The sequence below is a fragment of the Nycticebus coucang genome, chromosome 16 (assembly GCF_027406575.1).
Source record: "Nycticebus coucang isolate mNycCou1 chromosome 16, mNycCou1.pri, whole genome shotgun sequence".
NCBI classification, from domain to species: Eukaryota; Metazoa; Chordata; class Mammalia; order Primates; family Lorisidae; genus Nycticebus; species Nycticebus coucang.
In genome coordinates, this window is record NC_069795.1 from 57,879,378 (window position 1) to 57,906,987 (window position 27,610).

A 27,610-nucleotide genomic window follows, 5' to 3' on the forward strand; every position below is an offset into this window, starting at 1 on the left:
AACAAACAAAAAACCCCCAAAGAATTAATGAAAGTTCTTTGAAAGGATAAATAAAATCAATAGACTACTAAAGGGGATCCAAGTAAGTTCAACCAGAAATGAAAGAAGAGACATTATAACTGATACCACAGATATACAAAATGTCATCCAAAAATACTATAAAAACCTCTAAGCACAAAAATTATAAAACTAGAGGAAACAGATAAATTCCTCTAAACATACATCCTTCCAAACCTGAAACAGGAAAAGAAAGAAATACTGAACAGACCAATAATAAGCAGCAAAATTGGGTGGTGCCTGTGGCTCAGTGGGTAGAGCACCAGCCCCATATACCGAGGAAGGTGGGTTTGAACCCAACCCTGGCCAAACTGCAACAAAAATAGCTGGGCGTTGTGGTGGGTACCTGTAGTCCCAGCTACTCGGGAGACTGAGGCAAGAGAATCACTTAAGCCCAAGAGTTGGAGGTTGCTGTGAGCTGTGATGCCACAGCCCTCTACCAAGGGCAACAAAGTAAGACTCTATCTCATAAAAATAAATAAATAAATAAATAAGTAAAAAATAAGCAGCAAAATTTAAGCAGTAATAGAAAGTCTCCCAACAACAAAAGTCTAAGACCAGACAGATTCACAGCCAAATTTTACCAAACCTTCAAAGAAGAACTGGTACCCATCCTACAGAAATTATTTCATAATATTGAAAAGGAGAAAATCCTCCCTAACTCATTCTATGAAGCCAGTATCATGTTGAAAACTAGGAAAGAATACAACAAATATCATGTTCCAAAAGTAGGAAAGAATACAACAAAAAAGAAAATTATAGACCTATTAACATAGATGTAAAAATCCTCAATATAATACTAGCAAACCAAATTTAAAAACATATCAAAAAGATAATACATGATGATGACATGGATTTCATCCTAAGGATGCAAGAATGGTTCAACATATGCAAATCAATAAATGCTATTCACCACATAAAAGAAGTAAAAACAAAGATCATACAATCCATGCAGAAAAAATATTGTATAAAATCCAGCACCCTTTTATGATTAAAAAGAATCCTCAATGAACTAGGTACAGAAATAACATACCTGAAAATAATATAAATCATATATATGGAAAACCAACAGCCATCATATTGAATGGGGAAAAATTTAATGCCTAAAAACTGAACAAGATAAGGATGGCCACTGTTACCACTTCTATTCATCAGTACTGGATGTCTTAGTTAGAACCATCAAGCAAGAAAAAAAAATTAAAAGTATCCAAATCAGGAAAGAGGAGATCAAACTATCTCTGCCAACTTTATGTTCCTATATATCTAGAAAATAATAAAGATTCCATCAAAAAACTCCTAGAATTGATAAATAAATAAAATTAATAAATAAAGTATCAGGTTATAAAATTAATGTACACATATCACTAGCATTTCTATACCCTAATAACAGTCAAGCTTAGAGTCAAATCAAGAACTGAATACCATTTATAACAGCTGCAAAAAAAAAACCAACCTAGGAATATATTCTTTAGCCAAGGAAGCAAAAGATCTCTATAAGGAGAATTACAAAACACTAATGTAAGAAATCATAGATGACGCATATCAATAGGAAAACATCTCATGTTCATGGACTGGAAGAATCAACATTTTTAAAATGTCCATTCTGTCCAACATGATTTACAGATTCAACACAATTCCCACCAAAATACCAATGCCATTTTTCACAGATCTTTATGTGGAACCAAAAAAGAACCTGAATAGCCAAAGTAATCCTAAGGAAAAGAAAAAATCTGGAGCCATGACATTACCTGAGTCTAAATTATATTACAAGGCATAATATGCAAAACAGCATGGTACTAGTATAAAGACAAACACACAGATAACAGAATAGAATAAAGAACTCAAAAATAAAACCAAATAGCTATAATCAATTGTGTTTTATTAACAAAGCAGAGAAAACATTCAATGGGCAAAGGATGCCCTATTCAATAAATGGTACTGGGAAAACTGCATAACCACCTGCAGAAGAATGAAACTGGATCCCTTTCTCTCATCACATACACAAATTAATTAAGAGAGATAAAAGACTTAAATGTAAGGCATGAAACCAGAAAAATCCTAGAAGAAAATATAGGAAAAATTCTTCTAGATATCCCAGGTAAAGAACTTATGAATTAAGACCTCATAGCCAAATACAGCAGCTACAAAAATAAATGAATGGGACTCAAATTAACATGAACACTATTATGAAGATGGGCATAATATCCCCAGCTTAAGTATTATACAAGAGATCCACCTAACAAGAATATTTGTACTCCATTAATATTTTGAAATTTTTAAAAATGATCTAAAAGTCCTCAATAAAGCACTAGCAAACAGAATTCAGCAGCACAGAGAAAGGATTATAACCCATGATCAAATGGAATTTATTCCTGGTTCAACATGCAAAAATCAACCAATGTAGTAGACCACATTAAGAGAATGAAAACGTGGGGAGAGTCCAAGTGCAGTGGCTCACGCCTACAATCCTAGCACTCTGGGAGGCCCACCTGGGTGGACTGCCTAAGCTCAGGAGTTTGAGACCAGCCTGAGCAAGAGTGAGACCCTGTCTCTAAAAATAGCCAAACAGTGTGGTGAGTGCCTGTAGGAGGCTGAGACAAGAGAATTCACTTCAGCCCAAGAGCTTGAGGGTGCTGTGAGCTATGACAACATGGTACTATACAGAAGGCAATAAAGTGAGACTCCGTTTAAATAAAAAAAAAAAAAAAATGGGGAGGAACCCTGTATGATCATCTTTTTTTTTTTTTTTTTGTAGATACAGAGTCTCACTTTATTGCCCCCGGTAGAGTGCCGTGGCATCACACAGCTTACAGCAACCTCCTGTTCCTGGGCTTAGGCGATTCTCTTGCTTCAGACTCCCAACTAGCTAGGACTACAGGCACCTGCCACAACGCCCAGCTACTTTTTTGTTGCAGTTCAGCAGGGGCCAGGTTTGAACCTGCCACCCTCTGTATATGGGGCCAGCACCCTACTCACTGAGCCACAGGCGCTGCCCCTTGTATGATCATCTTAACTGAGGCAGAAAAATTATGTAATTAAATTCAATATCCTTCTATGAGAAAGCACTGAATGAATTAGGAATCCACAAGGCTAGGCCCAGTGGCTCAAGCCTGTAATCCTAACACTTCTGGAGGCTGAGGCAGGAGGATCACTTGAGTCCAAGATATTAAGACCAGCCTGAACAACATAGTAAGACCTCATCCCTACAAAAAAATATTAGCCAGAGGTAGTGGCAAACACCTGTAATCCTGCTACTCAGAAGACTGATGTGGGAGAATCACCTGGGCCCGAGAGTTTGTGCCTCCGGTGAACTATGACCATGTCACTGCATTCCAGCTTGGGCAACACAGAGAGAAAAAAGGAAAAAAGAAAAAAGAAAGAAATCCTTGGAGAATGCACATGCACATAAATTTTTTTAGAAATGCTCAATGTCACTAATCATTATGGAAACAGAAATTAAAACTACAATGAAATAATGCTTCACACCCACTAGAATGGCTACTATCAAAAAAATAAATAAATAACAAGTATCAGTGAAGACATGAAAAACTGGTACTTCTATACACTACTGGTAGGAATGTAAAACAATGCAGGCACTGTGAAAAGATTATGAGATTATGATGATTCCTCAAACAATTATAAACAGAATTGCTACATGATTCAGCGATTCCATTTCTGAGTATACATTCAAAAGAACTTAAAACAGGGTCTCAATTTTCAAATGAAGACATACATATGGACAACAGGTATGGGAAAAAATTGTTCATGATGACTAAGCCATCAAGGAAAAACAAATCAAAACCACAATGAGGTTAACATCTCACACCTGTTAGCATGGATATTATCAAAGAGTAAAAAGATAACTGAAAGTGAAGGTGTAGCAAAAAGGGAATCATTTATATACTGCTGGTGGGAATGTTAATTAGTACAGCCATTATGGAAAATAATATGGAGGTTTCCTCCAAAAATTAAAAATACAACTACCATATAATTCAACCATCCCACTTCTGAGTATATATGCTAAAATAAAATCAGTACGTTAAAGACGCACTCCCAATTGCACTATAGCACTATTTACAATAGCTAAACTATGGAATCAACTTCAGTCTCCATCAGTGGGAGAAAGGTTTCAGAATATAATTCATATATGGTACACGTACATACAAGAAGACTATTCAGCCTTTATTTATTTATTTATTTGAGACAGCATCTCACTATGTCACCCTCAGTAGAGTACTGTAACATCACAGATCACAGCAACCTCAAACTCTTGGGCTTAAGCAATTCTCTTGCTGCAGGCTCCCAAGTAGCTGGAACTACAGGCACCCACCAAAATGCCCGGCTATTTTGTGGTTATAGTTGTCATTGTTTGGCAGGCCTGGGCTGGATTTGAACCTGCCAGCTCCAGTGTATGGAGCTGGTGCCCTAGCCGCTGAGCTACAAGCACTGAGCCTATTCAGCCTTTAAAAGAAGTAAATCCTGTTGTTTGCAGCAACATGGATGAACCTGAAGGACATTAGTTTAAGTGAAAAAAGCCAGGCATGGAAAGTGTAAGATGTAAAGATGTAATAAGATGTGTAAGATGAAAAGAATTGTGGAGGTGAATGGTGATGGCTGCACAACAATATGAACGTACTTAATGTCACTGAACTGCATACTTAAAAATGATTAAGATTGGAAATTTTATGTGTATTTTACCACAATAAAAAAATGGGAGAAAAAAAACACTATAAAGCCCTGCAGAAATTTAAGTTGCTGCTGTATAATATTTGTCCTTTCTGAAAGTTACTTTCCCAGGAAGACCACACCTTTCCAAAGAAGGAACTATGCTTTATAACTGTATGTTTGCAACATGCAGCCAGTATTCTGCACCTAACAAGCCCTCAAAAAATGCTGCTGCTGCTGCTGTTCCTGACAAAACACCTCATTAATGTGTTGTTTGGGTTTAAATGAAGGTGAAGTAATTTCTTTTCCCGAAAACATTAACTAAAACAGTTAATACAACACAGCTAACTTATAAGATGATTATCAACTGTGATCCCCAACACAAACATTTTAAGAGTGATGAAACTACTAGGCTGTTAAGAACATAAGCACACATTTCTCAAGGGTGGAGTAATCCTCTTCCTCCCTGTTCTGTGATCACACTATTCTTAAACACTTACATATTATGTTTTAATTCATTTTATGTCTATTTTGCCCTTTGGACAGTAAAATCCTTAAAGATAGTGACTATGCTTAGGATCTTATTGGAAAAAACTGACACACAGGGTTTAATGTTTACTTATGGGACTAAAATACTAAAGAATTACTGCCTATTAAAGGCAGAAATGGGCTCAGTGCCTGTAGCACAGTGGTTATGGCACCAGCCACATGCACCGAGGGTGGTGAGTTCGAACCTGGCCCAAACCAGCTGAACAACAATGACAAGTGCAGCAACTGAGCACTGTGGTGGGCTCCTGTAGTCCCAGCTACTTGGGAGGCTGAGGCAAGAGAATCGCTTAAGCCCAAAAGTTGGAGGCTGCTGTAAGCTATGACTCCACAGCACTCTCCCAAGGGCAACACAGTGAGACTCTGTCTCAGAAATAAATAAATAAATAAAATAAAGGCAGAAATGGAAAATTTACTAGCTCAAACATCTAAAGACCAGAACTGATAGAAGACATTACAATGTACAAGAAAGATAACGCAGCAAAGAAATCAACCAAAATTTTTGGTTTTCTTTTTTCCTTGGGGGATCAGAAGTAGTTTTTGCTAACTGCCAACAGAACCTTGACTATTTTCCTTCAGACAGATGTCCCAACGTGAACAACTTGCATTTGTGCTTATGATATCATTAAAACAAATTTTCCATGGAGTGGACCCTGAAGACTAAGTAAATGTTTCAGATGATAAGTAAGAAGACAAGAGTCCTAGCAGTGGGAGGAAACACCACATTTGTTTCTATTTTCTTTTATATGTTATTTAGTTCACAGAGAATTACAAACCTATTTTGATTTTCTTTCTTCTTTAAAAACTATGTATTCCAAAATGACAGTGATGATTGGAAGATACACATTTACTTACATTTTACAATCTGTGTCTCTAGGGCACTATAGGCTGAGAGTTTGCATTTTTAAGAAATTTTGTTTACCCTAGTCTGCCAAGAAATAGTAAAATTATTAATAATAATAACTCATTGTTTTAGGTTGGCTTTCATGAATAGAGTGGTATATAATAGTGGTATTTATTTTTATTTTTATTTTTTTGCAGTTTTTGGCCAGGGCTAGCCTTGAACCTGCCACCTCCGGCATATGGGGCCGGCACCCTACTCCTTTGAGCCACAGGTGCCGCCCAATAGTGGTATTTTTAATATATAGTTTTAATAACTCATATTCATGTTAGAGCATCTCAGTGAAGGTTTTTAAACTGCCCTTTCACTCAGAAGTGAATTAAGAACAATGAAATTTCAAAACTTAAAAAAAAATTGACTTTTTAAAATATGTTTTAAGTGTTTCTACACAAAGACTCCTGCAGATGACCCAAAATTTATTAACTCCGAAATTCTATTATTTTAACATCCCCAAGATAAGCTAATTCAAAAATTAAGTTTACTACTATGAAGAATAAATGGCTGATAAGCACAAAGTTAATATTCAAAATGATAAAATAACACTTATGTTAAGACTCTTGTTTGAAAAGTAAACAAACTTAATAGGATAATCTGGAATTAATGTACACAATTAAAGTCTCAAATTTCTAGAACAACTATAAGAAAAACCTATGAAAGGTAAATTTACTGCCACCTAACAGTAGATTAATCTAAATCCAGTAGATTCCTGGAATAAGTAGATTATATTAATATGATTAATATTTCAGGAGCCACTTAAGAACAGAAAACAATAATGAGAAATACTGTAATAACTTACTAAAAATTTTCCAAAAATAGTAACTATGACATTTTTCATGTTAGATTTTGGCCCTTAAAAAATAGCAGAAATGCAACATCTTCTTAGATATCAGTTTCATATCTGTACAGTGACATCAGGGAATTAATTATTGAAAGAGAAAAGAAATCAAATTAAATAGTAAACTACCAAAGCAAAGCTTTGATAGTCTCCATCAAAATAAGCAAGCCTAAAGTAGGAAAATCACAAAATAAGTATCTAAATCAGGTCCCTGCTTTACCTAGTTCTGTATCCAAATAGATGATTTTTAAAGATCTCCATAGACAGAAATTTCCAACCCACTCTAGGGTACTGTCAAATCACTTTTCATCCTCTGTTAAATATTGTCCCATCTCACATTATCCCTCTTAGCTAACATAACATTGAGACACTGGACCATTTCTAATCTGATCCAAAGCATAATCATTAATCATTTATAGTCTTTATAGATGGTATGGATCAGGAATGGTAAAATTGTTTCCATTGATAATGTCAACTCCCATTAATCCATAGTGATGCCTGATGGACTCCTGAGAAGGACTCCAAGGACAGGTGCTGCCTATCAGGAGGAACTGGCCTGAGGACTTAGAGCAGCGGTTCTCAACCTGTGGGTCACGACCCACAGGAACTGTCTTAAAAGGCCGCAGCATTAGTAAGGTTGAGAATCACTGACTTAGAGTGTGGTGCATGTGAGATGAGAGAACCGCTACATATCTAAGGCCTACTCCCTACCCTTGTTTGTTTTTTACTTCTCAAAGATGTTTATTTGAATTGAAGAAAAGCAAGGCAAGATATCGTCAGTGGTGGTGAAGCTACTATAATCTTTCTTCCCATTCTTTGTCTCCTTTTGAGTAAGACTGAGCCCTATCTGTCCAGAGAATGTACAGTGACATCAGGGAATCAATTAGCCAAGGAGAGAATCAATCAAATTCAGCAGTAAACTACCAAAGCAACACTTTGATATCTCTGGAGTGGGACTGGGTCAGTCCCATGTTATAGGCACAGTCAGTGGCCAAAGCATGGGATAGCTGCCATCAGAACATTTTCACTTTTCCACTCTACTGTAAGCACTGTAGGCTCCTCCGTAAAACTCCAGAGGTCTTGAAGAGTTGGTCCAACACATTCTAAATGTCAGCTTCATGAATTCACCTGACAATGTAGCATCATTTCTCTAGCTCCATGTCAGTGGATATCCATCTTCTTAACTATGAGGAACTCCTTACAGAGCAAAAAATTCTCAAAACCACCCTTCCACCTAAGAAAATATATGATGACAATAAATAAACTACAAATAACACTTCTGAATAATTTTATACTTTACCAACTACATCTTTATACATTTGAAAATATGGAGCATATATACATATGAGGCATAAAGCCACTGTAGATAATTCTTGGTAGACTTAGCAAGTCAAGCACTTCCTGGCATACTCTGAGATCCCTGGGACATCTTGGCTTTCAGTCTGGTACTACATCATCCTGAGTATGGACACTAGAAAGGAGTAGATCAGAGACCTCGTTATGGTGGACCTTCAAAAATAACACTGAGGAAAATTATGCTTCATCTGGTTCTTTCCTCAAAAGAAGTAACTTTTTACTTTATCTTTTTATGTTAAATTTTAATCTAGTCATTATCAATGCTTTTCTTTGGATACATTACACGTTCTTTCTAAAATGTGGAAATCAAAACCAGACATAAAATTGATCTAAAGTATAGTAACAGAAAATCTTGTTATCACACGTAATAGCCTACTCAGCTATGTATGTCTGCCTGATACCTGGGTTAGGAGAGACTGTCTTTCCACCAGGACTCTCCTTATATTAGTCACACATACCCGAAAAACGTTGACTAACTTAAAGCTCTTAAAAGCCTAAAGATTCATATTGATTTCTATTAATATAATTTATGCTTAATTCTGATGTACTATTTTTCTTTCCCATGGATTGGAACAATTAATATTTTTAAGTTAATTTTGTTATGTATACAACATGATGTTATAAGATATATGCAGATAATAAAAAGATACTATAGTAAAGCAAATTAACATATCCATCAACTCACATGGTTTTTTGCTTTTGTGGCAAGAGTAGCTATAATCTAATCATTTAGTATAAATCCCATATATAATACAATTTTTTTTGCTCAAAGATGCACTGTGGCTGCTTTATTACAGTGAATGAAGTCATTAAACAAAATGTGAACTTTGTAAGCAAGTGTTTGAAGCATAATTTTCAAATACGTTCCTTACTATTATGATTAATGCCATAATGCAAGAAGGTTTACATGTTATCTCAACATATTACTTTAAAATGCATCGTGAGCTGCTTTATTACATTGAATTGAACCATTCCCATATACAGTACATTTTATTACCTATCGTCCACATGTGGTATATCACATCTCTGATTGCACTGTTTTACGTTCAGAGTCATTAACTATAACTTACTCCTCTTTACTACGGTACACATAACCAGGCTGGTAAGGAGAGTTCTGAGGTCTTAACTTGGGTATGGCAGAGAAAAATCAAACTATAAGAATCCAAATACCACAGACTGGGTGGTTTAACAGACATGTATTTTCTCACTGTACTGGAGGTTGGCTGGCAGGCTTGGTTTCTTCTGAGGCTTTTCTACTTTGCTGGCAGATGGCCACTTTCTTATTTTGTCCTCACATGGTCTTTTCTTTGTATGTAACTATACCTGGTGACTGTTTGTGTGGCCTAATTTCCTCCTCTTCTCAAGACACTAGTCAGATTGGATTAGGGTCCCCCCTCATGACTCCATTTTAACTTAATTACCTGTGCAAAGGCCCTATCTCCCAATACAGTCATATTCCAAGCTACTGGGAATTAGCAATTCGGTTTATGAACCTGAGAAAAACAAAATTTAGCCCATAATACCATAACAAACTTAAAAGTAAAACATAAAACATATAATTCAGAATCTTAAAATAAAAACGTAAGATAAAATCTTTAACTTCAAAACCAGAATAAAAATACATAAATTATTTCTCAGCCTTCATCTTAAAATAAATTTGCCTCATTTTGTCAACTTTTAGTATTACCTAAGCCTCCTCACTTAATATGTATCCCCAGCAGAGATGTTATATTTCATTTTTCCTGTAGCACCTTTCTGAGATTTTAGAGACTAAAGTCTATCAGAAAGGAGACAATTTTGTTGTGAGTGAACAACTATATCCAGTTATTAGAATGTTTTCCCTTTTTAAAGAAAATATTCATTAACAGGACACAATTATAAGAGGGACTTCACCTAACAAATGCAATCAGTGTAACCTGGTTTTTTGTACCCTCAATGAATCCCCAACAATAAAAAAAGAAAATATTCATCTAACAAATATTATTCCTCACTTTCAAAATTATGCACAAACTAGGAAACTGACACAAGTTAGGCGATAGCACAATTAGGAAAATTTGCAATCAACTATCCTCACCCAGTGCCCCATACAACCATTTTCACCTCACTGGAGTTCATTAGTGGAGCCACAGTGCTTGATTTTCCTGATCTATGCAACAAGATTTACACGAATATATAGAGAAAATAGGAGCTAGACTTTACATAAATCTGGAAATACAACACATTAATTAGAAGTCAGCATCAAATTCAAAGGAAGACTCGACAACCTGAAAGAATAGACCCTAATAAGTTGATTCATTTTATTAAGGATAGATTTATGATTCCACATTGGAGTTCAAAACACTTACTGGAAAAAATAAGTAAAGAGAGGTATGGTTTTACAACACCACACTTTAAAATTAATTTTGTTGAAAACTTTGGTAATTCACATACCAAGGGTCAATATGCACTTACTGGAGCTAACAAATTATTAGACTGCACCAACAGGATTACAACAACTCAAAAGAAAGATGAGTCTATTTCAACTAAGGCTGTCTAGGTTTCATCACGATTATTTTGTTTCGAAGTGATATAATGCTAGAATGGTGAATATATTTAAAACCATGTTGAATAAATAACAGTAATAGAACTTGGAAACATTAGTCAAGATAAACAAGACTGAACAGAGATATAATTTTATATGTAAATATCTGGAGGGCTGTCATTTGTAAAAGGTTTAAATCAATCCTTCATGGCCCCAAGTGGTAAGAACTAAGTAGGCCTGGCTAACTTCTCCTCCAATCCTTTAGGAAATACTACTTCCTCAGGAGAACCTTTTCTGGGCCCTAGCCCCGGGCAGCTTCTGCAGCTTTCATCTTCGTTGGGCACCATTGGGTATGGCAGAGAAAAATCAAACTATAAGAATCCAAATACCACAGACTGGGTGGCTTATAAACAACAGAAATTTATTTCTCACAGTTCTGGAGTTTGGGAAGTCCACGATCAAACTGGATGATTCAGAATCTGGTAAGGGCTGGCTTCCTGGTTCACAGATGGGTGTCTTCTCACTCTAACTTCACATGGTAGATGAGATCAGAACTCTCTCTTGGACCTCCTTTATAAATACACTAACCCCAATCACAAAGGCACCACTCACATGACCTAATCACCCCACAAAGGTCTCACCTAATACTCTCATCTCAGGGGTTAGAATTTCAACATAGGAGGCTCGGCGCCTGTAGCTCAGTGGTTAGGGTGCCGGCCACATACACTAGGGCTGGCAAGTTTGAACCTGGCCCAGGCCACTAAACAACAATGACAACTGCAGCAACAACAACAACAAAGGCGAGTGTTGTGGTGGAAGCCTATAGTCCCAGTCACTTGGAAGGCTAAGGCAAAAGAATAGCTTAAGCCCAAGAGTTTGAGGTTGCAGTGAGCTATGACACCACAGCACTCTACCGAGGGCAACACAGTGAGACTGTCTCAAAAAAAAAAAAGAATTTCAACATAGGAATTTTGAAGGGGCACAAACACTCAGACCATAGCACCCTGCTAGATTGTAAATTACCAGGGTGGACAGACCATGTTGGATTTATTAATCCTAGAACATGCAAATATACAAGAAGTAGATTTGGATTTAATATGAAGATGTATTTTTTTACAGGGTTGTACAGAGATGTATAGGCTGCCTCAAGAGGTAGCAATTATCCTTGTCATGAAGACCCTCATTTAGAATTAAAATGGCAGTGAGGCAGAGGACATTAATGGTGACTGGCTCAAATGATTTTTAGCCTCTTTGCCAACTGAGGAACTAATTCAAAATTATGTTTTGAATTCTGCTGGGAAAAAATTATGCTTATTATACCATATATTTATTTTTATCATATCAGCTCAACTCTGATCTATTTTGGAAAAGTTCAGTAATAAATTTCTACATAATTGGTTCTGTTCAAACCCAAATTTTATTTCATGTTTTTCCCCACATTTTCTTTCTCCTTCTTTCCCTACTTCCTAAAGCTGATGATTAGTATTTCCATTTTATTGTAAGGAACATAAAGCTTTAGAACACACAGCAGCAGATAGTGAGGTGAGGTCAGACTCACCACAGGAAAAATACTTCTGGAATTCTCAGCATCAACCATACCAAAAGTAAATGCAGATTTGATAAATGACACAGTCATTAAACTCACCCCTTCTGCTGATTCAGTTTTTACAAGGACCCAATTTTCCATAAAAACACATCAGAGTTTTAGCAATATAAAGACTGCATCTTTTATTTATAATGCAAAAAATGTACCCACTTTCACTAAAATTATGTGCCCTATAATCCTGGCTTTCTGCGTATACTTCTGAAACTTGAAAGTGTATGCAAATCACCTGAAGTCTTGTGAAAATGTAGATTTTAATTCAGTAGGTCTCAGGTGGGGCCTGAGATGCTGCATATCTAACAAGCTCCAGGTAATGCCAACACTACTGGTCCACAGGTCACATTCTGAATAGGTTTTAAACCATGACCTGAAAACCCAACTTTGGCAGGAAATCTGACCTTTCAACTTCATTCCTCTTTTATTTTTTTCTCCTGTGTTCCTATTCTTTTTCCTGTTTTCCCTGGTGAGAAAATATTAAGTCCAAGCAGGGTGAATACAAAAGATAAAAAAAATTTCAAAATTACAACATCAAGTGGAGCAATAATAAGATTTTAACTTGTCCCAAGGGTAGAGACATATTTTTTGATATGCATGAATTATACATACTTCCTGCAAATCATTAAACAAATACATTGCAGCTTGTCTGTTTCTTTCCACAAATGAAGGCCTATGTCTGCATAACTGAAGAAAAGGTTTATATAATTAATGCATAGCACACAATCTCATCGTTCATCGTTCACTGGCAGTGAAGTGATTTGAATAAGTCAAATTATCCAGATAACTAAAATTTATCTTTGTAAGTCTCCAAACATCATTTATTTTAGTGATTTTTAATTGATATCTTCCTGGAAATAACACATTCAAGAATTGTCAAATATACAAACAAAGCTTATCATATTTACAGTTACCCATGGTCAATAGTTATTACTCCATGGTACACTACAGAGCCACTAGGGTCTACATGGGACCACGTGCTCTTACCCACTAGAGTGTCAGTGTCCTCTGAGAGTTGTTCAGTCTCCTCATAGCAACCTTCTACTTCCTTCCTCCATGGTCAGCTACCACTTCACACTGCTCTCTGACTGCCCTGTCCTTATAAATTCTAAGCTGCTGCTTTATATTTCATGTAATATTCTAGAAAATATTCTGAAATTGGCATCCTTCTCATTTCTCGTATGTTTTGAAAACAGAAAATCCTTTTCAGGGGTTCCTAAATCAGCATTTCGGCTTACAGAAACCACACAAGATGATCCCTCTTTAAGTATCTCTTACTATGAACATTGAATACTCACTGATCCCGGTGTCCTTACAGTACTGGACCAAATACTGTCCCATGACTTTTAGTAGATGATTATATTCTTGGACATTGAGAAACTCCTGTTTATTATGGGATGGTTCCATGACCTCCAAAGGTACATTAATAACTCCAACCACACCTGCACCAAGTCTGAGGGAATAAATGTATATATAAATTTTGTAAAATTTGGCTAAAGAGAAAAATCAAATATATTCTAGTCATTTGAAATCAATTTTTTCAAAAAGAAATTCACTTACTTAGTCTGGACCATGTCTGAGTTTAATAAGGTATCTAATTTTGTTATCATAAATCTATAGTAATCCTAAGTGTATTTGGTCCTGTAATACAAAATCACTTTAGCAAATCATTATTGAAAATGACCGATTTTTCAAAACCTATCATCTTACTGAGGAGACAGGATGGTGGGATGGAGAGGCCTTTCAGCATTAAACACCATTAATGGTGCCTTATTGCAATAAACAGCCATATAATATTGGCCAGGCCAAGAGTCACCTTCTTTGTCCTCACTTCACTTGTCAGATTGGATTTCTCTGATTATTGCAGAGGTCCACAGGATGCTCCATGAATTCTACTAAGGGGCCATACGGGTTGGGTTATCCCAAAGGAATATTTTTTTTTCACTGTCTTAGTGGCATGTGATGCACATAGCTGGGATATTCTGCTTGGTGACATAACTTGTTTGGGGAAAGAGTAGCCAGTTGTCTAAGCCTTCAGGGCTCCTCACTGACACTGCCACAGCACAAATGTCAAGCATTCTCAATTTGGGGCCCCTGCCTTTGTCCACCACTTTCCTCTTCTACCCTACTTTCTTTTCATTATTCATTCCATAGTCTAAATTTGGGAATCACTTCTTCCAGGAATCTTGACTTGACTTCCCAGTTTCATTTGCTGCCTGATGTGCACCCCTTAATATAGCATTCATTCATTCATTCAAGCTCAGCATCTGGCCATGGCCCCAAAACAAGGAATACAATGATAAATCACAAAGACAAAGTCCCTGCTTTTGAAGTTTCTTTTCTACATTGTAACAGAAAGAAACCAAAAAACAGATAAATATACAAGACCATTTCAGTGGTCTTCAAGATGATCAGTGGTATAAGGAACATAACACAGGTGCTATAATACACGAAAAGCAACGGGATGGCAGGGTAAAAGCAGGAACCTATTATTATCATTATTATTATTATTATTGTTATTATTTTGAGACAGAATCTCACTTTGTCACCCTGGGTAGAGTGCTGTGGTACCACCATAGCTCATAGCATCCTCAAACTCTTGGGCTTGAGTGATCCTCTTGCTTCAGTGTCCTGAGTAGCTGGAACTACAGGCATGCACCATCATGCATGGCTAGTTTTTCTTTATATATATTTTAGGAGAGATGTATCTTGCTCTTGCTCAAGCTGATCTTGAACTCCTGAGCTCAAGCAATCCTCTCCCAGGTGCTAGGATTATAGGTGGCCTGGCCATGCCTGGCCGTCAATTTTACTCAGTCAAAGAAAAAGATTTTCCTGAGAAGATGGATTTAGGCTTCATTGCTGAATGGCATGCTAGGGCCAGCAGCAAGAAGATCTAAGAACAGAAGGTTCAAGGCTGACGGAATAGCAAGTGCCAAGCCCATAACACAATAATGAGGTTAGGAGGTTGAGGGACAGGAAATACATAAAGAGTAGAATATGTGAGGCATGAGGAAGAGCCATGCAGAGGCCAGATATAAGACTATGGTGAGTAGTTCTATTCTAAATGTACCAGGGTTTTAAACGAGAGAGTTAACTAACTTAGATTTTAAAAGATCATTCTTGCTGTTTTTCCATAGTATAAAAAATGTGTGTTTATATGCTTGTCCATTCACTGGACTGTAAGTTCCTCAGCCAAAGGTAGGTCTTGACAATTTTGTCTGCAGAGCTTTGTACACTACCTAGCACAGTGGCACATGATACTGTGATATAAATCCTTGTTGATCAATGAACGAATTGCTAATTCCTTGAGATTGAGAAAACAAGATAAACGCTCCCCTGACCTTCTTCTGGTCATGGTTCGCGTGTCTGGCTCTGTCCTTTTCTTTATGTCCCTTCAGGACTCTACGTAATTGATGAAATCAACTTGTGGAGTTTCGAGCCATTGGGAAAACACTAGAATGTATTACTCTAGAATCCAAACAGGCTGGAGAATTTCAATAAAACAAGCTTATGCAGATAACTGGCAAGAATTCACACATGCATGGGCTACACAAAATTTTAACAGAACTGCTTTACAAAACTGGATTTTTCTTTCTTTTATCTTCTAAAATTTAAAAATATGATTGTATTATTTGTAAATTGATAAAACATTAAAAATTTAACCTAAATAAATAGTACAAAAAAGGGTAAAACATCAAGTTGTTTAAGGAATGTATTCAAAAAATTTCCCGAAGTGTGCTTTTTCCTTAGAGCATGCATGCAGCTTCACTGGTTTTATAAATTAGGCAGATTAATGCCTGTGCATTGACAGGAAGGGTGAAGGAAGAATATGACACCTGCTCCCACCATGATTAATCTCTCATCTCATTCCACAGACAGCATTTCACTGCAACTTCCCTCTCCCTGCTTGTACATCTGAAAACAAAAACATACTTACAAGGACTTCAGTTTCAGCTGTGGGCCCACTTTCTCATGCATTTTGATCAAACGGTTGTTACTGTAAATGAACATTCCAGCTTGGCTTCGGTTTTCTATGTTCACCCCAAAGAACACAGAGAGTGTTCTTGCTTTCTTTAATTCTCTAGGGTTATATACAGAAAAGTTAAAAAAAAAAGGGTGGGGGGTTTAATAAGTACAGTTTACAAAATGGAAAATAATTAAGAAATAGATAAAAAATGTCAGATTTTTGCAAAACCTATTAGGTTACACTCAGTATCTCTGCATAGCAGGTATTCTGTATTAATATGATGCCATACTATACCAGTCAAACACTTACAGTCTTTGATTCAAAAACAAGTCTGCCAATTTAAATTTGTAAGAACTAGAAAATACCAGAAGGGTTCTGAAATGTTAACTGGTCTAAATATGTACATTACAGCATTTTTTAAAAATGATGACTTCGCTATTTTAAATTTTAGGTATTTCTAGAGTAGATATGATTTCTAACTTTTAGCATGTTCTCAAGTCTCCAAATACCCCACATACATTGGAATATTCCAAAAGATACTGTTTGGCTTTCTCTCTAACCTTTTCCAAAATAAAAGGTAAATAAAAGTTAATAAAGCAAGTTTGAGGGCAATAGATATGAGCTCCTGTTTTTTTGACCCTATATCTTCTATATTATGTTTTGAATGGCTTTACTAATAAAATTATAAAAATAGAAATTGAGAAATAACAGAATATGATAGAAACAATTACAGGAGGCTGCAAGGGAGTGCCCAATGTGAGAGGCAGACCTGTCTTCAAACACAAGCTCAGCTTTGAAACAACCATGTGACCACAGATGTGCCTCTCAAACTTTCTGTCTCATCTGAAAAATCAGAGTAACACCCACTTAGCCACTTGGGAAGTCATGAGAACTAAAAGAGATAATTTTAAATATAAACCTGGAACAGATTAGCTACATAACAAAGTTATTTCTCCTTTCCCAACCAACAATGGCATCAAATACAGTTTTCTTTCCCAAATACAAGTATGGCACCAAATTCTTCCCCTGAGCTATTCTTCCCTTGCACTGGCCCTATAACTCCCCTCCCTTCATAAACACAACCTTTTCTTTTCAGGGTTCATGATTGTATGCCATTATACTTGACATAATATACTTAACTGAACTGATGAAATGAATCTGTCATTAAAGGCCAATGATAAAGTCACATCACTCCTTTTATGTGAATATTATATACACAGTACTTTAGACTTAGGAAGTTTTTGACATAGGTTAATATGTTATTTATTTATTAAATGCATCTAAGGTTAAACATATATGGATGAAACATTTTCTAAAAGATTTCAACTAAATAATAAAATCCTAACTCTTCAACAAAAAAACAATACTGATTGTGTAGGGGACCCCCAAACAGAGTATCATAGCATATGACATAGTCACTCTGAGATATTAAATAACATACTGATTGTCTTCAAATTTTGAAAAAACAAAATTCTACAATAAAACCAAGTTGATGGCAACTGACATTAATGGTAATAAAATATAGCCTGGTTACTTTTCATATATTTCACTGAATTAATTATCTCATACAGTAAACTTGTTTCAATAAAGTTTATCTCTCTCAATGCTTTAAACAAGACTTTGCTTCTTAATTAAAATTCCTGTAACATTCATTTAAAATATTCTGATAAATGTATAAATAACATTTCAATTTTTACTTACTTTGATAAATTCATGATTAACATTTCAAATTTAAGTTTTGAGGAATGTTATTTTTATATGTTGATTCATGGTTCATCATAAATAATGTGAAAACCTATCATACATCTCTAAAAAAATAGTTTCTTAAAGATATCACAGGTTTGGAGGGTGGAGACAAGATGGCTGACTGAAGCCAACTTTCCGCAGAGGCTCCCATCCAGAAGGAGAGTTAAAGGACAGAAATTTAGCAAGTAACCTGGTGTAATAGAGCTGCACCAAGAGAGAAGGTTGAAGAACGCACATCAACCCCATTGAGGTGAGCTGCAACCCCAAGGATACAAACAAAAGGTATAAAATCCATCACCAAGCAGATGGGAGTCCCTTCCCCCATGAGAATGGCCCATGAGTGTCCCACAAACAAACGAGCAGAGTTCAAAGGTCCTCCCACTATACTCCATGGGAGAGACCCTATAAAAACTGGACCTACCTCCCCTACTAAGGTGCCATGGCGTTCTCCTGCCAGGCATAAAACTGTATAAAACTGTATATATTCTCTACCTGCAATTCTGAGCTCACAGCACTCCCCTCCACTCTCACTCTGAGGTCTGGGGGCCTGTCCCCCAGGAGTCCAGATTCTTGGGTGACTTCTCGAGGGGTGTGGACAGGGCCTAGACTGCAGCAGGTCAGTGCTGATTCTGTGGCACGAGAGTGAGGAGAGGACAGTCGGCTGAGAAGGAACTATGCTGCCAGAGTGTCAGTGCCCCAAGGCGCAGAGCAACAGACGTTTTTGGCAACAATAGGGCTCATTCCCAGATATTCCGAAGCCACACCCCCTGTCTCCCTGGGCAACCAGAGAAGGCCAGGCATCTTCTCAGGTGGCAACCACCGTGAAACAGATCTGGGACGGAACCGCAGGCCCCAAGAGTAAAGGGTTTGCCTGAGGTGTAGTGGCCTGGGTGGAGCACGGGGAATAGAAAATGCACACACAGAGCTGGGAAATTCCCAGGGCAGGGCTGACACAGAGGACCACTTTAATGAGCCTAAGACGCACCCGGCCCTCAGGGGATCGTCAGCCTATACACAAAGGAAGACAGGAGGCTAGAACTGACAACTAACCGAACACAAACCTGCAGGAGCAAACACAGGGCTTGAGGCACAGGTTCTGGGAACTCAAAACAGCTTCTCTTCTACAGGGGAATTTAGCAGGGACAGAAACAAATTCCCGCAAAGTTGTTCTGTTCTGTTCTGTCAGTAACATCAATCAGGGGTGGGGCTGGAACTGAGTGAACACCTCCAGCCTCCATCAAGCACACGAGGTTGTCAGGCCTCACCTCCCCCTCCTGGATAGAGGCAGAGCGCAGCAGCCTGGCTGAGCAGAAATACATTTCCTTGTGATTCAGGCGGGTGCAAACCCCTGGAGTATCTGCTCACTGGAGGCAACTGGGTCACAGCCCTGCAGGGCTATCAATGACTGGGTGTTACAGAGGTGCAAGGTGGAGAAGGAGGCATCAACCTTCCAAGACTGATCTATTTGCTAAGTGGGTCCTCCTGAATCCACAGAGCACTGGAGCAAGTCATATCTGAGTTGTCACCAGACCCTGCGATCCAGCTGCCAGAGACCTTTTAAACTCTCCCACCTGAGACAGGTACTGACTGAGACAATTAATTTGGACTTTTTGAAGTGAGACAATCACCTGAGGACTATTCAAGTGGTGCCCTGGGTGTGTGGTTGTAGGAAGGTTTGATTTTCCTTTTCCAATTGTTGCCTGTAGGGGGAAGGGTGACTTAATTGCTAGTATTTCTTCACAGCAGAGAATTCAACCCAGAGTAACTGCTTCACTAGGGTTGAACAGAGACCAGCTGAAAACAAGACAGAACCAAGTAGCTCCACCACACCAAAGATGTCCCTGGTTTCTCAGGCCATACAACTGTACGGGTCCTCGACAAAGCTCCAGGGGAAAAATCAAACCGTATAAAACAATCATGGAGTGGAATCAGCGGAGAAACTCTGGTAACCTGAATAACCAGAATAGATCAACAGCCCCAAGGAAAGATATGGCAGATGTAACTGAAAATCCGATTCATAAAGAGCTGGCCAAGATGTCAGAAACTGAATTCAGAATATGGATAGCAAACAAGATTAATAGAATGGTGTAAATTTTGGAATTAGAAATTCAAGGAGCAATTCAAAAGTCAGAATTAGACATTAGAGGAGAAATTCAAAAGCTGTCTCAAAAATTTAACAAATTTGGGGCACGGTGAGTCTGGGGAGATAAGACTCCAGACATCTCTGGCTGGTGATATCTGCCTATAATCATCCCTTTGAGGATACAGGGAGTCAGCAAGGGACTTCTGGACCCCAAGAGGAGGAAAAAAGCAGTGGGAAACTGGCAAGTGGTTGCGTGTGTTTCATCTACCTAATCACGCTGGCAACCATGAGTAAAAGCAGCAGTGAGACTGCAAACCAGAAAAGCCTTACCTGTGCACTGTTTAGGTGTTTTTGGACTTGGCACTCAGTTGAACTGCCTTGGGGAGAGCTTAGGCAGGAGTGTGGAGAAATTTGGGCATTGTCTGGGGCCCCAGACAGAGCCACTGAGCTGGGCTGCAGGGAGCCATTGCGTGAGAGAACTGCCCTGGCAAGCTCCGGCCTCCAGGTCCCAGAGCAAGGAGCGGGCGGGGCTAGTAACCTAGCAACTGAGCAGCCTAAAGGTGGGGACTGAGCTGCCTTACAGCCTTAATCCTTAGGGGCAGAGAGAGATGGTTTTGGCACACTGGAGGCTCAGGCTGTTGCCCTGGGTAGAGTGCCGTGCCATCACAGCCAATAGCAACCTCAAATTCCTGGGCTTGGTTCTACCTGGACCCCCATAAGATCTATGCCACGACCCAGCACCAACCGGGCCTCCGCATACCCTGACCAGGAACTGCGGGAGCCACGCAAATCTGCGTCCTCCCTCCTGTGTCCTCCCAGCCTCCACACTGGCCCACTCGTCTGGACAGGGATACTGGTAGCTGCGTGCCCTCTGGCACCCTCCCTGCCTCTACGCAGAGCCCTTCTCCTGGCCAGAGACTGCTGGAGCCTTGGGCTCTCTGTGCCAAAGCCACTGGGTGCCAGGCACTCCCAGAACCATGTGCACCACATCTCGCCCTGTTGCTGCATCCAGGTGTGTCACACGCCAGAGCTGCTTCCACAAGCAGAACTCCATAGCAGGAGCAGCCCCAGAGGAACTACACAGGGTCACTCCATACAAAGATCAAGCAACAATACAGTGATCCCGCTGGGATCTAATCTTGGACAGACACCAAGATTAGACACCTCAACTCTGAGGACAGCCAGAGGCAACGGGGAAAAACAATCATGAGGCGAAATCAACAGAAAACTCTGGCAATATGAATAATCAGAGTAGATCAACTCCCCCAAGGATGGATGGGACAGACACAGCACAAGATTCCAAGCACAAACAAATAGCTGAGATGTCAGAAATCGAATTCAGACTCTGGATAGCAAATAATATTGAATTAGAACTCCAAGCAATAACATAAAAGATATCTTAAGAAGTCAACAAATTCAGAGACCAAATGACCAAAGATTTTGACACATTGAGACAAGAAGTTGCATCCCTCAAAGATCTGAGAAACACAGTAGAATCCCTCAGTAACAGAATGGAGCAAGCAGAAGAAAGGATTTCTGACATTGAAGACAAAGTTTTCGAACGCTCCCAAACCCTCAAAGAGGATGAGAAATGGAGGGAAAAAACAGATCATTGTCTCAGAGAGCTCTGGGATAATTCGAAGAAAACCTATATTCATCTTATAGGGATCCCCGAAAGCGATGAAGTGGCTTCACAAGCCACAGAGTCTCTTCTCCATGAGATTATGAAGGAGAACTTTCCAGACATGCCAAGAGATTCTGAAATTCAGATAGCAGACAGTTTCAGAACTCCAGCACAACTCAACCCAAATAAGACATCCCCCAGACACATCATAATCAATTTCACTAAAGTTAATATGAAGGACAAAATTCTGAAAGCTTCCAGATGAAAGAAAACCATTACCTACAAGGGGAAGAATATCAGAATAACTGCAGATCTCTCTGCTGAAAACTTTCAAGCTAGAGGAGGATGGTCATCAACTTTTACTCTCCTAAAACAAAATAACTTTCAACCCAGGATCCTATACACAGCTAAACTGAGTTTCATTTATGATGGAAAAATTAAAAACTTCAATGACATCCACATGTTGAAGAAATTTGCGATAACTAAACCAGCTCTCCAGGATATTCTCAGACCTATCCTCCATAACGACAAGCATAATCCTCCACCACAAAAGTAAACTCACCCAGAAAATTTTGATCAAATTCCAACTTCCACACTCGCAAAAGGATTAAAAATGTCCACTGGACTCTTGAAAGGCTTATCAGTATTCTCCATTAATGTGAATGGTTTAAACTGTCCTCAAAAGAGGCACATGTTGGCAAGCTGGACACAAAAACTCAAGCCAGATATCTGCTGCATACAACAATCTCATCTTACATTAAAAGACAAATATAAACTCAAGGTGAAGGGATGGTCATCTATATTCCAGGCAAATGAAAAGCAGAAAAAAGCAGGCATTTCAATCCTGTTCACAGACACAATAGGCTTTAACCCAACCAAAATAATTAAGAATAAGGATGGACACTTCATATTTGTTAAAGGTAATACTCAATATGATGACATCACTATGATTAATATTTATGCACCAAACCACAATGCACCTCAAATTATAAGAGAAACTCTAACAGACATGAGCAACTCGATTTCCTGCACTTCCACAGTAGTTGGAGATTTTAACACCCCTTTAGCAGTCCTGGATAGATCCTCCAAAAAGAAGCTAAGCAAAGAAATTTTACTTTTAAAATCAACCATTCAACATCTGGACTTAATGACATCTACGGAACATTTCATCCCAACAAAACTGAATACACATTCTTCTCATCAGCCCACAGAACATACTCCAAAATCGACCACATCCTAGGCCACAAATCTAAGCTCAGCAAATTAAAAAAAATAGAAATTATTCCTTGCATCTTCTCAGACCATCATGGAATAAAAGTTGAACTCAATAACAACAGGAACCTGCATACCCATACAAGAAGATGGAAGCTAAACAACCTTATGCTGAAGGATAGATGAGTTACAGAAGAGATTAAGAAGGAAATCACCAAATTTTTGGAACTAAACAACAATCAAGACACGAATTACCAGAACCTCTGGGATACTGCAAAGACAGTCCTAAGAGGGAAATTTATAGCACTGCAAGCCTTCCTCAAGAAATAGGAAAGAGAGGAAATTAATAACTTAATGGGACATCTCAAGCAACTGGAGAAGGAAGAACATTCCAACCAAAATGCAGCAGGAGAAAAGAAATAACCAAAATCAAAAAAGAGCTAAATGAAATTGAAAACAAAAAAATTATAAAACAGATCAACAAATCCAAAAGTTGGTTTTTTGAAAAAATCAATAAAATAGATAAATCTTTGGCCAACCTAACCAGGAAAAAAAGAGTAAAATCTCTAATTTCATCAATCAAACGATGATGATGAAATAACAACAGACCCCTCAGAAATTGAAAAAAATCCTTAACGAATACTATAAGAAACTCTACTCTCAGAAATACGAAAATATGAAAGATATGATACTTGGAAGTACGCCACCTACCAAGACTTACCCAGAACGAAGTGGAAATGTTGAACAGGCCTGTATCAAGTTCTGAAACAGCATCAATGATACAAAATCACCCTAAAAACAAAAGCCCAGGACCAGGTGGCTTTACATCAGAATTCTGCCAAACATTTAAAGAAGAACTAGTACCTATACTACTAAACCTCTTCCACAATACAGAAAAAGAAGGGCTATTACCCAACACATTCTACCAAGCAAACATCACCTTGATCCCCAAACCAGGGAAAGACCCAACAAGAAAAGAAAATTATAGGCCAATATCACTAATGAATATTAATGCTAAAATACACAATAAGATCCTAACAAACAGAATCCAACAACACATCAAAAAAATTATACAACATGACCGGGTGGGATTTAGCCAGGGTCTCAAGGCTGGTTCAATATACGTAAATCTATAAATGTAATTCAACACATAAACAAACTAAAAAATAAGGAACATATGATTCTTTCAATTGATGCAGAAAAAGATTTTGATAATATCCAGCATCCCTTCATGATCAGAACACTTAAGAAAATTGGTATAGAAGGGACATTTCTTAAACTAATAGAGGCCCTCTACAGCAAACCCACAGCCAACATCATCTTGAATGGAGTTAAATTGAAATCATTTCCACTTAGATCAGGAACCAGGCAAGGTTGCCCATTGTCTCCATTGCTCTTTAACATTGTAATGGAAGTTTTAGCCATTGCAATTAGGGAAGAAAAGGTGATCAAGGGTATCCACATAGGGTCAGAAGAGATCAAACTTTCACTCGTCGCACATAATATGATCGTATACCTGGAAAACACTAGGGATTCTACTACAAAACTTTTAGAAGTGATCAAGGAAAACAGCAATGTCTCAGGCTACAAAATCAACACCCATAAATCTGTAGCCTTTATATATACCAACAATAACCAAGCCAAAAATACAGTCAAGGACTCTATTCCTTTCACACTAGTGCCAAAAAAGATGAAATATTAGGGAGTATACCTAACAAAGGATGTGAAAGATCTATACAAAGAGAAATATGAAACCTTAAGAAAAGAAATAGCTGAAGATGTTAACAGATGGAAAAACATACAATGCTCATGGGTGGGAAGAATCAACATTGTTAAAATGTCCATACTACCCAAAGCAATATACAATTTTAATGCAATTCCTCTTAAACCTCCATTGTCATAATTTAAAGATCTTGAAAAAATAATACTTCGTTTTACATGGAATCAGAAAAAACTCGAATAGCCAAAACATTACTCAGCAATAAAAACAAAGCAGGAGGAATCACACTATCAGACCTGAGACTGTACTATAAATCGATAGTGATCAAAACAGCATGGTACTGGTAAAAAAGCAGAGAAGTAGATGTCAGGAACAGAATAGAGAATCAAGAGATGAATCCAGCTATTTACTGTTACTTGATCTTTGACAAGCCAATTAAAAACATTCAGTGGGGAAAAGATTCCCTATTTAACAAATGGTGCTGGGTAAACTGGCTGGCAACCTGTAGAAAATTGAAACTGGACCCACACCTTTCACCATTAAGTAAGATAGACTCTCACTGGATCAAAGATTTAAACTTAAGACATGAAACTATAAAAATACTTGAAGAAAGTTCAGGGAACACTCTTGAAGGAATCGGCCTGGGTGTTATTTCATGAGGAGGACTCCCCAGGCAATTGAAGCAGTGTCAAAAATACACTACTGGGACCTGGTCAAACTAAAAAGCTTCTGCAAAGTAAGAACATAGTAAGTAAAGCAAGCATACAGCCCTCAGAATGGGAGAAAATATTTGCAGGTTGTACCTCCGATAAAGGTCTAATAACCAGAATCCACAGAGAATTCAAATGTATTAGCAAGAAAAGAAAACGTGATCCCATGTCAAGGTGGGAAAGGGACTTGAAGAGAAACTTCTCTTAAGAAGACAGACGCACAATCTACAAACATATGAAACAAAGCTCATCATCCTTAATCATCAGAGAAATGCAAATCAAAATTACTTTCAGATACCACCTAACCCCATTAAGAGTAGCCCACATAACAAAATCCCACTACCAGACATGTTGGCATGGATGTGGAGAAAAGGGCACACTTCTACACTGCTGGTGGGAATGCACACTAATACGTTCCCTCTGGAGGGATGTTTGGAGAATACTTAGAGACCTAAAAATAGACCTGCCATTCGTTCCAATAATTCCTTTACTAGGTTTATACCCCAAAGACCAAAAGTCACAATATAACAAAGACATCTGTATGAGAATGTTTATTGCAGCCAAATTCATAATTGCTAAGTCATGGAAGAAGCCCAAGTGTCCATCGACGCACGAATGGACTAGCAAATTGTAGTACATGTATACCATGGAATATTATGCAGCCTTAAAGAAAGATGGAGACTTTACCTCTTTCATGTTTACATGGATGTAGCTGGAACATATTCTTCTTAGTGAAGTATCTCAGGAATGGAAGAAAAAGTATCCAATGTACTTAGCTCTGCTATGAAGCTAAATTATACCTTTCACATGAAGGCTATAACCCAACTATTGCACAAGACTTGGGGAAAGGGCCAAGGAAGGGGAAGGGAGGCAGGAGGTTTTGGTGGAGGGATGGTGATGGGTGGGGCCACATCTACGGTGCATCTCAGAATGGGTACAGGCGAAACTTACTAAAGGCAGAATACAAATGTCTACATACAGTAACTAAGAAAATGCCATGAAGGCTATGTCAAACAGTTTGATGAGAATATTTCAGATTGTATATGAAACCCGCACATTGTACCCCTTGATTGCACTAATGCACACAGCTATGACTTACCAATAAATAAATAAATAAAACATTTCAAGGGATAATGCAGCAGATGGAAACCCCGGGGAACAGCACAGGGAGTTCTTGGTCTGGATGGCTGAATGCCCGGCCTTGGTTTCACCACTCCCGGCAAGCATTTATCTGTCACAGCCCCGGGCCCTTCTCCCTGAGCAGTCCCACCTGCCTCACTCACTCCTGGTCTCCTAACAAATAAAATGTGTGTGTTCTGAAAAAAAAAAAAAAAAAATTAACAAATTTAAAGACAAAACCACCAAAGATTTTGATGCACTGAAGCAAGAATTTGCATCCCTCAAAGATCTGAAAAATACAGTAGAATCCCTCAGTAACAGAGTGGAGCAAGTACAAGAAAGGATTTCTGACATTGAAGACAAAGCCTTTGAACGCTCCCAAACTCTCAAAGAGGAAGAGAAAAGGAGAGCAAAAATGAATCATTCTCTCAGAGAGCTCTGGGATAATTTGAAGAAGGCTAATATCCACCTCATTTGAATCCCTGAAAGTGATGAAGTGACCTCACAAGGCACAGAGGCCCTTCTCCATGAAATTATGAAAGACAATTTTCCAGATATGCCAAGAGATTCTGAAATTCAGATAGCAGCCAGTATCAGAACCCCAGCATGACCTAATACAAATAAGACATCCCCCAAGGATATCATAATTAACTTCACTAAAGTTAATATGAAGGAAAAAAATTCTGAAAGCAGCCAGACGTAAGAAATCCATTACCTACAAAGGGAAGAATATTAGAGCGACTGCAGATCTCTCTGCTGAACCTCTCTAAGCCAGAAGAGGGTGGTCATCAAATTTTAATCTCCTAAAGCAAAACAACTTTCAACCCCAGATCCTGTATCCAGCTAAACTGAGTTTCATTTATGATGGAGAAATTAAATACTGTAATGACATGCATATGTTGAAGAAATTTGCCATAACCAAACCAGCTCTTCAGGATATTCTCAGACCTA

At 38.1% G+C, this 27,610-nt stretch overlaps 1 protein-coding gene across 1 annotated transcript in view; it reads right to left on the reverse strand.

Annotated features, from left to right (window-relative positions):
- MORC1 (MORC family CW-type zinc finger 1) overlaps nt 1–27,610 on the reverse strand; it is a 198,474-nt gene that overhangs the window by 102,117 nt on the left and 68,747 nt on the right. The window contains 2 exon segments of the mRNA XM_053564625.1: nt 13,777–13,931; nt 16,416–16,559. Of these exon segments, the coding sequence (XP_053420600.1) occupies nt 13,777–13,931; nt 16,416–16,559 (299 nt within the window).